General features: G+C 38.5%; 1 protein-coding gene across 3 annotated transcripts in view; it reads left to right on the forward strand.

Annotated features, from left to right (window-relative positions):
- Positions 1–1742: 1742 nt before the first annotated feature.
- LOC101846950 (metastasis-associated protein MTA3) overlaps positions 1743–13904 on the forward strand; it is a 61270-nt gene continuing 49108 nt past the window's right edge. For 2 of the 3 annotated variants that reach the window (XM_005093383.3, XM_005093386.3), the window contains exons 1-3: positions 1744–2129; positions 11088–11155; positions 13572–13665. In XM_005093383.3, the coding sequence (XP_005093440.1) occupies positions 2102–2129; positions 11088–11155; positions 13572–13665 (190 nt within the window). In that variant the 5' untranslated portion in view covers positions 1744–2101. Of the gene's footprint in view, positions 2130–11087; positions 11156–13571; positions 13666–13904 lie in introns of all 3 variants that reach the window. The other variant, XM_005093385.3, reaches the window with a different exon arrangement.

The following is a 13904-nucleotide window of genomic DNA, read 5'->3' on the forward strand; positions in this document are numbered from 1 at the left end:
TTGACACTCTCTGGTTTTGACCTTACGCGTGAGACCAAGGACCTTACAACAAATTGTGATGGCAGGCAGTGGCGGGTTACTGTCCTTTGTTTTAGTTCTTCTCATGAGCTTCTCAAGGCCTGTTTTTGTTCTACAGTTAGATTCTATTCATTCGCAAAACCACAGATGAGCTGTGGGGTCCAGAATCACTAATTAGTTTTTTCTGTAGTATTTTTTTGGAGGTAACCTTTACAGGCTGCTATCAAAATAGGCTTAAGCTCTCTTACACTTTTTTTTCTAAAATTTGCTTTCATCCAAGCTTCCAACCTGACACCATCCCAATCCACCTACCCCACCCAACTTAGCAACCCCCCCAAAAAAACAACAACAACCCAACAACCAACAACAAAACAAACAAAAACAATTGTTTCGCTAGCCCATCGATCCCTCTACAAGCCAGCACTGATCTACTCGTATACTTATCAGGCAAAAATGAGCAAGCATTTCTATCGGCCAAACAAACAGTTAAAATGTTTACTAATTATTAGGCTATATATATTTGCTGATTTTGGAATATTTCCAAGATACTCATGTCTGGGCTGTGTATAAAAGCGTGCTGGAATGAAAGATGTTTACGGGTGGTAGTACAAAATGGAGGGGGGGGGGTATTCTTTAAAAAAAAGAAAATAACAACAAAAAGGGGATTATAGTGGTAACCCCCCCCCCCCCACACACACACTCTCTGGTTAAAAACTGGCAGCCCACCCTTTGCTTTTTTAGAGGCCAGTGGGCCAACACGGTAATACGGTCTTTTAATAATGTTTTTTTTTTCGAACACATTAATCTAGTTTAAACGTTTCTCATTCGTCTTCGCCAACCAGAGCTGGCTTCCATTATACAATCTTATCAATGATCTTCGAGAAAAATGGATATACTACTAGATTCTATATTATTGTCCAAGATATGTCAGTAGGTCTAGTGTTTCTACGTACGTGTAGCTGGTCTCGCTTACAAAACTACTACAAGGAGAAGTAGTCACGAAACATTTCGTCTCCCCCCCCCCCTCAACCATTTACACTGACTAGCTGTCGCATAAGATGGTAGAAGTGCTATCCTTTATTTTATTTCAAGAGTGGAAAGTGGAAAACGACCAATAACTTCAATGCACCACCGTCCACTTTCTTGGAACAGGTGTGGTGATGAGGGTACTACATGCAATACTGAAGGATTTACCATTCGTTTGGAAGGGGGTTCTAGCTATCACAGTATTATTATTTATCTCTTTTTACAAAAGCTGACTATAGTATAAACGTTGAGGGTTGCTTAGACACCAAGTTTATCTTTCTAATCATGGCGGATTAGTAGCATAATTTTCATTAAATTAAAGGGATTGTGTGTCCATGATCAACGTTAGCCTAGTATTCTTCTCCGAAAGCAAAGTGGTTTTGTCGCTGGCGCGCGTAGCGTGGTCACGCTCGACGCTCACACGCTGTGTCTCGCGCCATAGCGCTCGCTGCGCAGCGCGGCACAAAGAAATTCCCAGCCGCATCGCCCTCCCTCCTAAGCATCGACAGCTATTTCAAAACTTTAACCAACGAACGAAGGAAAGAAAAGAACAACAGGAAAAAAACCCCATGAAAATGAAACTACTCCCTTGTTATTGTTTCAATTCGATATATTTATTAAAATGAGAGAAATGCACTCACTGTAGATTTTTTTATAGCCTAGATTTTCTAACATTAGAGTCAAAATGCGACAGATAAAGGCTTCTGTGAGTTTTCAACCAATTTTGAAGATATGGCTGTAAAATATAGCAAATCGTTGGCATGGCATCATTGTGTAGAATAGGACGCACAGTTTGATACCCAATTTGCTATACTTTTAGTAAAGTTGACATCTGAAGTTGGTTTTAGAGTGAAAACCGAGCGTTGCCGAAGGACGAATGACGTCACTTGTAAAAAGAGGAAGACAGTAGGTCCGAGAATGGCGACTCCGTGATCAGACTCGTAGGGGGGTGATTGGGGGTTGGCCTCGCTCAATCTATGGATTCATGACCATATTATCGTTGATTTTTGAATGATTTAGTTTATGTGCACTGATTATCATCTAAATTGAACCAGAGATGTCGGCAAACATGTATCGAGTTGGAGGTAAGTACATTTTTCAATCGTTTTGATCGAAAGAGGAAAGTAGCATGCATGCCCCACAAACCAAGCTGAACGGCGTTGTGATACTTTTTAAAGTTTTTTCGAACGGTTTTGTTACTAATATGGTCTAAAAAGTATTGCAACAAGATTAAGTCAAATCTGTTATCAATAGGATGATGGATTTACTAGGTGGAAGTGCTTAGAAGTGTTTTATTTTGATTGTTTTATTCGTCAAACGGCAGTTTCACGCGCATTCAGCGAGGCGTGAGAAGGCCACCGATCGCTTCGATTTTTTCTTGTTGATTATTTAAGAATTTTTATCGAAAACTTATTAAACTAATTTATCAGCAATAATTCCAGGGGCATGTTTGTGTCTGTGACCGTGTTTTAGACTTGAATATTGTATACAAAGCATCTAACACGCCAAACGTGCTCAGCGTGGAACTATTTTGTGTGCAAAGCAATGTCGACCAGAGCGGGGGCCACGGCCTATGGGCAGGAGCGAAGGAGGGGTTTTCGCGTGCTAAGCCGAGTCCCAAAACAAGAAAAGTTACAAGAATTTATGCCTATGTAACATCTATGATTAGTTGATATATATTATAAAAGTGGACTAGCCTCCAGAGTAATTTGAATTTAATGAGGCCTCCATGCCATAAGTAAATGTTTAATGGTCATGCCGTAATCCAGTGGTTAAAAAAAGGAAAACAAAGGTTTCCCCCAAAAAGAGAATAGTTGGCCAAGCTATCACATTCAACTTGTATTTTCCAGATGAAGAACTAAGATCTAGATCTAGATCTAGATTCCAGATCTAGTCTAGTTACTACAAATCTTTGTATAGATAAATTTATACATTTCAAAGTATCGTTCTGCCTGTAATGAATATATTAGGCTTATAATATATAAAGAGAATGCGGTACAGTCTTACAAATTAGGTAGATGAGATGGACTAAGCCAGTACACTGTAATTGTGATAAATAGCCCAGATTATGAATTATGATTCTGTCAGTTATGTCGTGGATATTGGTAGTTTTTATGGTAGGCAGGAAAGAAAAAAACCGTTTTGTTTTAGAGTAAAATCACAAGGTTCTAGATATTCCTTTAGCATAAAGTATAAAGTTTAGGCCGGCTCTATTTCTCAGAACGCTTTTGTGAAAATTAAACTTGAACTCTATTTCTCCAAACGGTTTCCGTTTTCGAGATTTGTTTTTTATTTGTTAATGGAGTTGCTCGTGTGTGTATGTGTGTGTGTGAATGTGCGTGTGTGTAAGGTGTGAACGGCGCGGGGGGGGGGGGGGGAGAAATTTTGTTTGTTTACATGAAGGATTTTAGTTTTTGCTGGGTGACTTAATGCAAAATAGGTTACTGCCAAGGTCGATAAGTCTTGTTTTCTCGCAGTACCGTTTGAAGGCATTTTTAAATGAAGTATAGTCTGGGAACGTTGCCCCAACCACAACTCTTGTATCTGAATATTCAGACTTTTAAAAATCTCTCGCTCTAGAAATTGAATTCGATGCAAAAAATGCTTCCCTGTCCTCGCAGAATGGCAGAATGAAAGATGACGACTAAATCTTGCAAATAACAAAAAAAACCTTGAGAACGGAAACTGTTAGGAGGAATAGATCATGAAAGTTTATTTTCCCGAACGTTCGGAGAAATAGTCACTTTGTAAAGTTTATGTCTCGGATGGGTAGGGGGTCAGGGTTAGTAAGTATTTGGTAGTATTTTTTCTGGTCGGCCAACTGGACTCTGATTTTAGAATTTACTTCGTTTGCTTTGCGTATTTTTAGGGCCTTGTGGTGAGTGGATCACTAAATGAAAGCAATAGTCACCTCATTACTGGCACTGAGTATGGTGAAAATGTGTTTTGATTGCAAATGAGACTTAGTTCAGACAAATCCCTTTACACAATGAGTAATTTTGAAATATATTGCATGTATAAATCTTTGAAGTAAAATATATATATGTGTGTTTGTGCATTGGAGTGATGGTCGGGAAAGATAAAATGTTTGGAGATGAAATGATCATAATCAGATGAAAAATAATTTACAGACTCATGTTTTTATGTGCTGTTTGGGGGGGGGGGGTGTCAAAGTGATCATTTATGAGGCCTGGAAGGTTTTTTTGTGGTGGACAAGGAGGGGAGGGGGGAGACTAAAGATGGGCATTTCACTTCTAGTGCATTGTGAGTGTCAAGTCTGCAAACAAAAAAAAAATCTTGTTAAGATAATGTTAGAGAACAAAACTTTTACCTTTTTCTGTATCGTTAGTGTAGCGGCAAGGAACTCTCTCTCATGTCAAAATAGTTTGGGCCTGGTTTGATTCTATTCAGCCCTGTAGTTGTAATATTTTTGCTTTTCCCCACCTTTTCTGCTTAGACTTAAAGTAGTTCTCTTACAGTGTACTTGGCATCAGACCCAATTTATTTTGATATATTAAAAAAAAAAAGAACCTAGAGTGACATAAAGCTGCTCAATTAATGGGTCATTCTTCCTATATTGAGCAAAATGGTAACAACTGGGGCAAAATTTCAAGTCAGAGTACAAAGCTCAAAATATTGACCGAAGTAAGAAGTAGTATCCTTCTCTCCATTGATCTGTAGAAGAAGATAGAGCTGTTCAATTTTTTGTTTTTGAGTTAAACATGGTTTTTCTTTTCCCCAACCATGTTGTTAGAAATGTTACGGGATAAAATAAAAACGTTACAAACACACAAAGTAAGCATTAAAACCTTATTTTAATACTGTTTATCATTTTATTAACATCAAAGAAACTGACAATTTTTTAAAATGATCGCAAAATACTGCTTGATAGGTGCTGTGTATTGAAACTTAAAAAAAAAAAATTTAGTAGAGGGTTTTACGGCGCTTGCAACTGCATAAGGTCATATGAGGGCCAAGGGGTGGGTGTCAACAGAAAAGTCTTTACAGGGAATCAGATTTACTCTGCTCACCTCTTTAGCTTCAACAGCACAAGGTCTGCTTTGACTATCAAGGCACCCAGCAAATAACGGGTCTCAAGAGTGTGACTAACATACAAAAGTAGAGGGAAATGACAATAGTAAGGATTAGTAAAGAAAAAGCAGCAGTTCCCTGTTGTAGATCAGGCACAGTATGAGCATGACATGATGAATCAGCCCATTTATAAATCTACTGTGCTTGAACAAGAAATGTCCCCCTTGAATGGCCTAAAGACACTACAGTCAGTGGCACTGCCCTGGGGGGTGGAACTTTAGTTAGAAATGTTACAGGACAAAAGGTTCATAAGTCAAAGAGAAAAACATTTTTGTGTATTTGAAAGGGTTATTGTTAAACATTGACAAAGTAAAGAAACAGACAATGCTCGTAGAGGACATTCTGCTGATGTGACTTCAAAGACATAGATATACTAAAATATTATATATGTAGAAAATGAAGAAAATTGAAATGGAGTTACACACATCAACAGACAAAATTATGTAAGACAAATCCTTTGTACAAAGTAGGCCTACAAGACGCGTAGAATGTGTGTATTTGACGTTTGTTGCATAAAGCTGTGGCATCATGGTCATAATTGTTAACTAAAAAGGAAAAACTGAATAACGCATAATAGTTGGAATGCACACAAAATAGAGTACAAAGCGTTACAAATGTCACAGGACACAATCAAAATACAAGCTGACCACAAATGATATCCTAAACAGGCTACCATTCCTAAATTGTTTAGATACAACTGTGTAAAATTTGACTAAACAACTAAAACAATGTCAAAACCCTTGCAGAGACAATAATTCTCTCTCTAGTATCAAGGCTAGGTGCTTCCCATAAGTAAGGGCATAGAGTGGCATCCAGCTAGTGTCATCAACTTGAGGCTAAGTGAAGTAGCCACCCAGTACAGATCGCCGATAAAACTTTATCTGGGCTTCCTCTGCGTCCACAGCAAGAACCTAAGAAAAGCAAACAAACCAATTCTGGACATTTTTGTCAATGCAGTGTGATTAGCATCTTTATGTACATGTACAGTCAAACCTGTGTAAGACGGAATTGCAAGGGAGCGGGAAAAAAATTCAGTCTTAGACATTTTCCGTCTTAGAGAAACAATGGAATTTAGGGGGGAGGGGGGGGGTTTCAAAGGCTGAGCTGGTGGGATCAAGGATCGCTTGTCCGATCGGCAAGCAGTGGTCAAAATTTCACACCTCTCAACTGCTATCCTGTCTGATAATGACATGCGTCAGTCTTACTTATCCAATTACCACTTGTGCTTGCCTTTCATAGGACCACCGTTTGACCTATTAAAAACAGAAACGATTGAACATCTCCTTTGCTTCCTCCCTCAGCCCCACCCACCAAAGCCACCTTTCATTGCCATCATTGTAGCAACGATTCGAGGAACTCTTTTTTCGGCTGGCCGTACGATCAGGGCGGCAGGCATTGGTCGATCTAATTTCACACTTCTGACTTCTGGCTACCCAGGAAAGTTTAAGTAGTGACTCGCTACTCGAGCACTCTCACGGGCAGTCGTGAGATTTCACACCCACACTACACTGACCATCTGCATCACTCACATGATGGGGTAACATGTACCCCCAAATTGCCCCCCTACTCCCCTTCCTCGCCCAGCGGCATGGCCATGGCATTAAGTTTAGAGCCGGCGGAACCAAACTTGCGAGTTTTGTTTCAAATCAGGGCTGAGCGGGCAAAGCATTTTCCGTCTTAGACAGGTGAAATCCTCGGAAGGGAGTGGATTTTTCTTTCCGTTTCCGCGTTGGACAGGTTTCCGTTTTATACAGGTAATTAAAGAGGAATATATCAAGGGGGGAGCGGGGAGATTCAGTTAAGACAGGTTTCCGTTTTACACAGGTTTCCGTTAAGGCAGGTTTGACTCTACTTCATAGAGACTGGGCAATCTCTTTCGTATTGGCGAGTTCTTCAACTATTTTAATTCTTAACATTCACATATATGGAATCAGGGACTCTGATTCAAGTAGGCTGGAGAGCAACGAAAGCATATAACAAAACATCCTCAAAAACATGAAGTCCACCATGAAAACATCTGTCATTTATATCTGACCTATAAATTATTGGTACGCATAAACATTTCACAGAGAAGCTATGAAGATGACATCCAAACCAGCAGCAATAATTTGATGGAATTGGGAGTGTCAGAAAATAGACAAAAATCATCTATTGCCAATTTGGAGACCAGAGTGAATGCAAAATGTGTTCTTAGTGTACATACTAAGAGACAACTGCTGGATTTGGAGCAAATATTAGACCAGCTAGCCTCTTTTGGTGCCCTGTCCCCTGCTCCCCCAAACCCATATTTCGTTTTTAAAGCCTTGTCTTAGTCATAGTCTAACCAAGCCTCAGAACTTCTTCACAGTTTTTCCGCGGAATGTAATTAAAGTATCTAAATGAGATGTTAGAAATGTCTCATGGACACAAACTCAAATTTGTCCTGTGATTTTTTTCATGTATTTGTTCCTGGAGTGAGCGAGACATTCTAGTTTCAGATAAATTTTCGAGAAATTGACAGAAAAATAGAATGTCAACAATTGAAAGGAAGGATAGAATCATGATAAAAATGTTTCTGTATTGCGCCAAACAAAATCAAAACAGCTGTTAGAAACATCACATAGGACGTCAGGATCTTCCTTGTCCTGTGGCATTTCCAACATGTGTTGACATCGTACCCTTAGCTACATGCTGTTGGTTAAAGCTAAAAAAGAATACTAGCAATAAAGCCAGTGCAAACCAAAAGCAACGTGATGAAAGTGACGGGATGTTTGTTTGTTCTGGAGCAACCATTTTTGAAAAATATGTTGAAAAGTCATACTGGACATGAGTGGCATTTTTGTCCCGTTTTAAGTGTAGTCTTGCAAAAGACGTTTAGCAGGCCAACACCAAACACAGGTAACATTACATGACAGTGCACTGAAAGGCAATTTCATTAAATAGCTTTTGTAACAATTCTTCAAATCATCCTAGGACTGTTCAGACACAATAAAACATTTCGTTAGAAATCTTCACACATGATACACTTAATGTTAGAAACTTCACACAATGAAACTGTGAGGAGAAAAAAATGAAAAGCTCACCTTGCTCGCTGTCCGCCATTATAGAGACTGAAACGAAAGTTCCGCACGTTCTTGTAGTGGTTTCATTTTCCGGAGGCACAGTTATCCTATGCTATCACTTCTTTTTCTTCACATAGATTGATGCATTAGAAACCTCACAATAGGACGAAAAAGCAGGTGGGGACGCTCCACGCGATACGATCTGTTGTGGAGGAAGATTGTGGTGTCAGCAACTCGTGCATTGAAAAAGTCACTTGACAATAGATCGGGACAAGAGAACTGGTACTGTGGCCTGTGAAAAACAAGGAGTATGCTTAGCCACAAACATTTAGTGCACACCGGACGAAAAGAGTGATGTTTCTAACCGTGTTTTATAAACAGAATTAACACCGGTTAGCATACACAAAAACAAAAAATGTTAGAAAATAATGAAAGTTTGGAATCTCTTTCATGGGGAAAGACAACTTGAAGTGCATTTTACAACCTGATCCATGAATGGTGGAAAGAACAAAATGGGACTGCGGTTCACGTTGAAAATGAGGCACACTCCAACCATGTATTTTGTCAATATATGCATTTTTTGAGCAAAACCCAGCTGTGTACAGAATCTTTGGTCAAAACTGAGCAGTGTCATGTATAGAGTTTTTTTTATTAGACACATAAAGTTTTGTGACTTGGATTCATTTTGAACATCATTTTGTCTCAGCACACTTGGGGAGCTCTTGGACATTGAAAATTGACTTTCCTGTCTTTGGTGTTTCTGAATAGAAGGGAGATGTGTCGTCTCCGAGCCATCTCATCCCAATAATCCCTTTTCTTCTTTTTTATAGTACCTTTTTCTATCAACAAACAGGACAACCATAAAAAACCCCGCAAAAACGAGTGATGATGTACTCTATAAAAATCCATTAAATTACCCGTGTTGTTCTGTAGGACCCATCAGCGGCTGTGGTGTATTTGTTAGACTCTTAAACGTTGCACACAACAATTCCTGTGAAGGGAAGTTGTTGTGATCACAAATATACCTTGGTCTGTCTGTCTGTCTGTCTGTCTGTCTGTCTGCTGGGACATTGTGTGATATTGTATCTCAGTTAACCTATGGCTGTGACAGACAGGGTCCAAGCAGCCCACTATCTTTATGATCTAAACTGTGTCAATGGAGGTGTAACATTTGCAGTCCATCTTTCTTTACATTTTAAAGTTTTTATCTGAACTCTCATGCTTTCACTTAAAACTAATCTGGGGGGTTCTCCTGGCCTAGAGGTTAAGTTGTTTGCCTCTCATTCAATAGGTCCTGGGTTTGAATCCGGATAGTGACGTAAATTCTGTCTTCTCTAAAATTGTCTGCTTTCACCTCCTTTTCTGCTTTCTAGCAATGTTCTTCTGTCGTCTGCTTTCGCCTTCACTTTCTGCCCCCACCCCCCTCACCTCATTTGCCCCCTCCTCTGGGCTCCTGACTGTTTCTGCAGCCTTTCTACTGCTACTCCATGGCTCGTTCTTACTGCTGTATTTCAGCCACACCGCTGATCTTATGGTAGGAAAAATCTACATCTAGCCTTCTCGGACATGTGCGAAAAATCTCGAAGGCCCCATATGCAAGTTGCGCCCGTAAAAGATCCCTTGGTGGTCCAAAAATCGATAAGAGTAGGCTTCAGCCGCCACACGGGCATAATTCAAAATTTCCTACCAACTGAAAATGTTTAATGTGTCCTGCGCGCTCATATGACTCCTAAACAGTTGCGAGCGCTGTAAAACACTTACCAAAAAAAAAAAAAAAATGAATCAGTTTCAAAATTTTCTGAGATAATGATAATGTGGCACATTATTTTAGACGGGAGTCTGATGTAGCGGTTAAATGCTTGGCTGTCATATGTAGGAGACCAACGTTTTATTTCCAAGGAGGGAGAAATTTACAGTCTCTCTGCTGGTATACCCCTCAGCCCAGATTTGCCCCAACCGGCAGGGTTCGAAGTCCGCCTCCTAAATGAGCAAAATAGTGTTGATGAGGGTGTAAAATCAGCTGCATTAGAATCCCCCCCCCCCCCAGAAAGAGAAAAAAAAAGGAAAAAAATCCATTATTTTAGCAATGACAGAATTTTTGTTGAATGCTGTAAAATATTTGTGGTTTCTATCTTCTGTTAGCTGTTCAATTTTCAGAAGCACTGGCTTCCATGAGACACCCCACCACCTCTATTACTTTGGTTTTATAAAGTTGATTTGGGGGGGGGGGGTGTCTAAACCTATACAACTACTACCACATTTCTGTTTTATTTTAAGTTAGGGTGGGGAGGGGGGGGTTGTCATGATCTAGATCTAGTCTTTTCTGAAAAGTGAACTGTCAAGAAGGTCCTTCAAATGTTGTGCATATATGAAAGATTTCTTGGCAAAAATAAGTTAATGGTTACCTAGCCATTTAGCCAATTTTAATTAAGCATCTGAGAAAATGAGCAAGTGGGTCTTTTGGCGAACAAAATCCTTGTCTCTCCTCCAGACTTAAATAAAATATTTTAAAAAATGAGTCGGGACGCAGTAAAGTCAGGCACTCGTCAATTTTTGGGCATTTTTTAATGGTATCATATTAAAGTTTGCTCATTTGTTAGAGAAAAAAACCTCCTCAAACGTGTGTAGAAGTTGATGGAGAGTTGCCTGGTTTCAGAGGTAAAATTAGCGAGAAAATGGCCACCAAAGTTTAGTGACTTCCATAGCTAGAGATTCAAAGGAAACTGAAAATGTACTCCTTGCTGTATTGGTAAATAAAAATAATGTCTATATCATGATGGAAAAAAACAGATCTTAGGTTTTACCCAACTCGGAGCAGTGTTTTGTTGTCAGAAGTTAAAGCAAAAAATGTAAATGCGAGAAATTTGTGAAACTGTATTATAACTATCTGTTTTTCTTTTGTGTCCTCAGATTATGTCTTTTTTGAAACCTCGTCGACAGCACCATATCAAATTCGGCGAATAGAGGAGCTCAACAAGGTAATTTTTTATTGTCAGTAGTAGTCTATCATTTAAGGCCAGTACACTCTTGTGTGATTTTCATTTTGAATTTTCATGACCTGCAGAGTAGCATGAAGTGACTGGTCTTTCTGGAAATATGAATTTTGATCATGTTGGGGCCATAATTGAACTTGTAGCAATAGAAACCATATTGACTCAATAGATTATGAAATAATAGTCGGAGCCAAACTCAAGGAGTTTTGTATTATATTTGTTAATGAATTAAACCTTGAAAACATTTGTCACGACGCAGCGGCAGTGGAATCGGGCACTTATCAGTTTTTAGGTATATAGGGTTATTGTTATCAACCTAAAGGTTGTTCATTTGCCTTGCTTTGATGAAAAAAATATCCATTTATTTTTTTATAGAAGTTGAGTTATTTGCGATTGAAGGAGGTGGGGTGACCTGGTTTAGAAGTAAAATTAGCGAGAAAATGGCTGCCAAAGTTTGGTGACTTCCATAGCTCAAGAGTCCTTGAAAACTGCAAATTAACATTTCTCGTGCCTTAATCGCTTTTCCATAAAATCCACTCATAAGAATGTTTTGAATGGACATACAAGGTGTTCGGCCAAATAGCAAAAATTAAAGAAAAAAAAATCAAATTTGCTGAAAAATGCCGATTTCTTCGATTTCATTATTTTGACGAGCGCCTGGTTTCACCATGATTCCCCACATTTTTTTTTCAGTGCTTCAATATGATTAGCCATAATTACTGCTGCCCACAGACCCTTTTGATATACTTTAAAAATCTATGGCCATGGGTATTTCAAAGAATCTGATTTCTGTGCTGTTACTTTTTTAAAAAGTATTTAAGCTGGATTGAAGCAGAGAGATTATTTTTTTTTAAATGTGTTTGGCTGAAAATTCAACGTGAAAGGGAGGAATCATTACAGGTTGGGTGCTCACTACATGCAATTGAACTTTAATTAGTACATTACAAGAGAAGTGTGTTTAATTGGCAGATTCTATAACTTTTTCTGCCACGCTGGGTTTTGGAAATGTATGTGTAAAGTCATTTGTTAGTCAGTGTCAGTTACCATGATTTAGTTGTACAATCACTATATGTGTATCTTCAAAAACTCTATGTAAGATTGTTGAGTTAAAACTCACAAATCTTTGTGAAAATTATAATGTAACAATTAATAGATATATAAGTTACAAATGAAATTGTAGGCAGTGTGTTTTGTTAGTATCAATGTCCAAGTGAATTAGTCTCAGCAGTTTCACAAAGTATTCAAATGGCTGCATGTAATTATGTCCAAAGAACATATTTAGGATTGTCCCTCAGCCACCTCAAAATTATGGTGTTCCTCTGCTGATTATAGTTTGCATGTATAGTGCATATTCCTACTCGAAAGTGGGCTGTGTGTGCTTTTAGGTTGTTTTTTTTTTTTTGTAACTGAGGAAACTCTCCACTCTTCGTTCTGTCTCTGAAGTATGAGGTCACTAAATTGGCAGTGAAGAGAGATGAACGGGCGAAAAAGGGCTCATTTGCATACTCACAGCAGTATGACAAGAGGAAATTATCCTACTGTGTGCTTTTACACTTTTTTTTGTTACCCTGAGGATCATTAAGTCTTTCAAATTCCATTGTGGGGTACCAATTGATAGATGTCTTTTTAACTCTCTGTCTACCTATGCGGCTTTTGCTGTTCTGTTTCAGCTGCCGACCTTTGTTGCCGCTAGGCCATTTCTGAGTTCAGAATTCGGGCTATTACAAGCTACATTTGCATTTCTATGTCAGTTATAATCACAGTAATTTTGTGGGTGGTTGGAGGGCGCCGCTGGTAGAGGTCCTACTTTTTTACTTCCCCTCTGTTGTTTCTGTCTGTCTTACTTTTCCCCCAGCACTAAATGACCATTATTGTGTCAATGTGCTTCTCTTTACATTATTAAACTTTATTCAAACAAACAGGGATTTCTTAAAATACACTTTGAAATGACAGGTACTCAGGGATAGTAATGAGAAATACAGCTGGTTGGCAGTGAGTTAATGGACAGGCAAAAAACTGGTAGTATTTGTTGATCATTGTAACATATTGTCTCAGGGTGAATATGTATGTTTTATTGTAATTCACACTTACATGGGTTTAATTGATCAAAAGAATTTGTTTTTTTTGTTTGTTTTGTTTTATGCTAAAAATCGATGTTGTTGAAGGCTGTAGCTTTTTTTTTTTTTGCTTACGCATAATAGGAACAGTTTTGAAGAAGACATAAGTGTCAATTAATAATCTGAGGTACTACACTTTACTTGAATTTGCTAGTCCTCATGAAGCTGTTAACTTTGATTAGTATGATGTTTTGTGTCTTTCCGTTGTTTTGTTTTTTAATGGTATTTTTTTTTTCTTGTAAAAGACACGCAGCATTTTCTAATTATGTTTTGTATTCCTCCAGACTCAAAATGGAAATGTGGAGGCTAAGGTTATGTGCTTCTACAGACGAAGGGACATCTCAAATTCTCTCATTATCCTGGCGGACAAACATCACAGTAAGTCAAAGTTTTTTAAGTTTGTCTGGTTTGTCCTTCTCCTCAATGTTTGTTCATAAAATGTTCAAAACTTTGCGCTTTATTTTTGTTTCATGTTCGTTGAAATGTTTAAATTCATAGTTCCATTTATGGTATGAATTACAATTTTTGTTTTAAAATGGGAAAAGGAAAAAAATGAACTTCTGAAAGGTTTTGAGAATTTTATTCGTTAAGGGTATATGGGGATGGTAACACCCCCC

This window comes from Aplysia californica, unplaced genomic scaffold (assembly GCF_000002075.1).
Source record: "Aplysia californica isolate F4 #8 unplaced genomic scaffold, AplCal3.0 scaffold00062, whole genome shotgun sequence".
NCBI lineage: Eukaryota > Metazoa > Mollusca > Gastropoda > Aplysiida > Aplysiidae > Aplysia > Aplysia californica.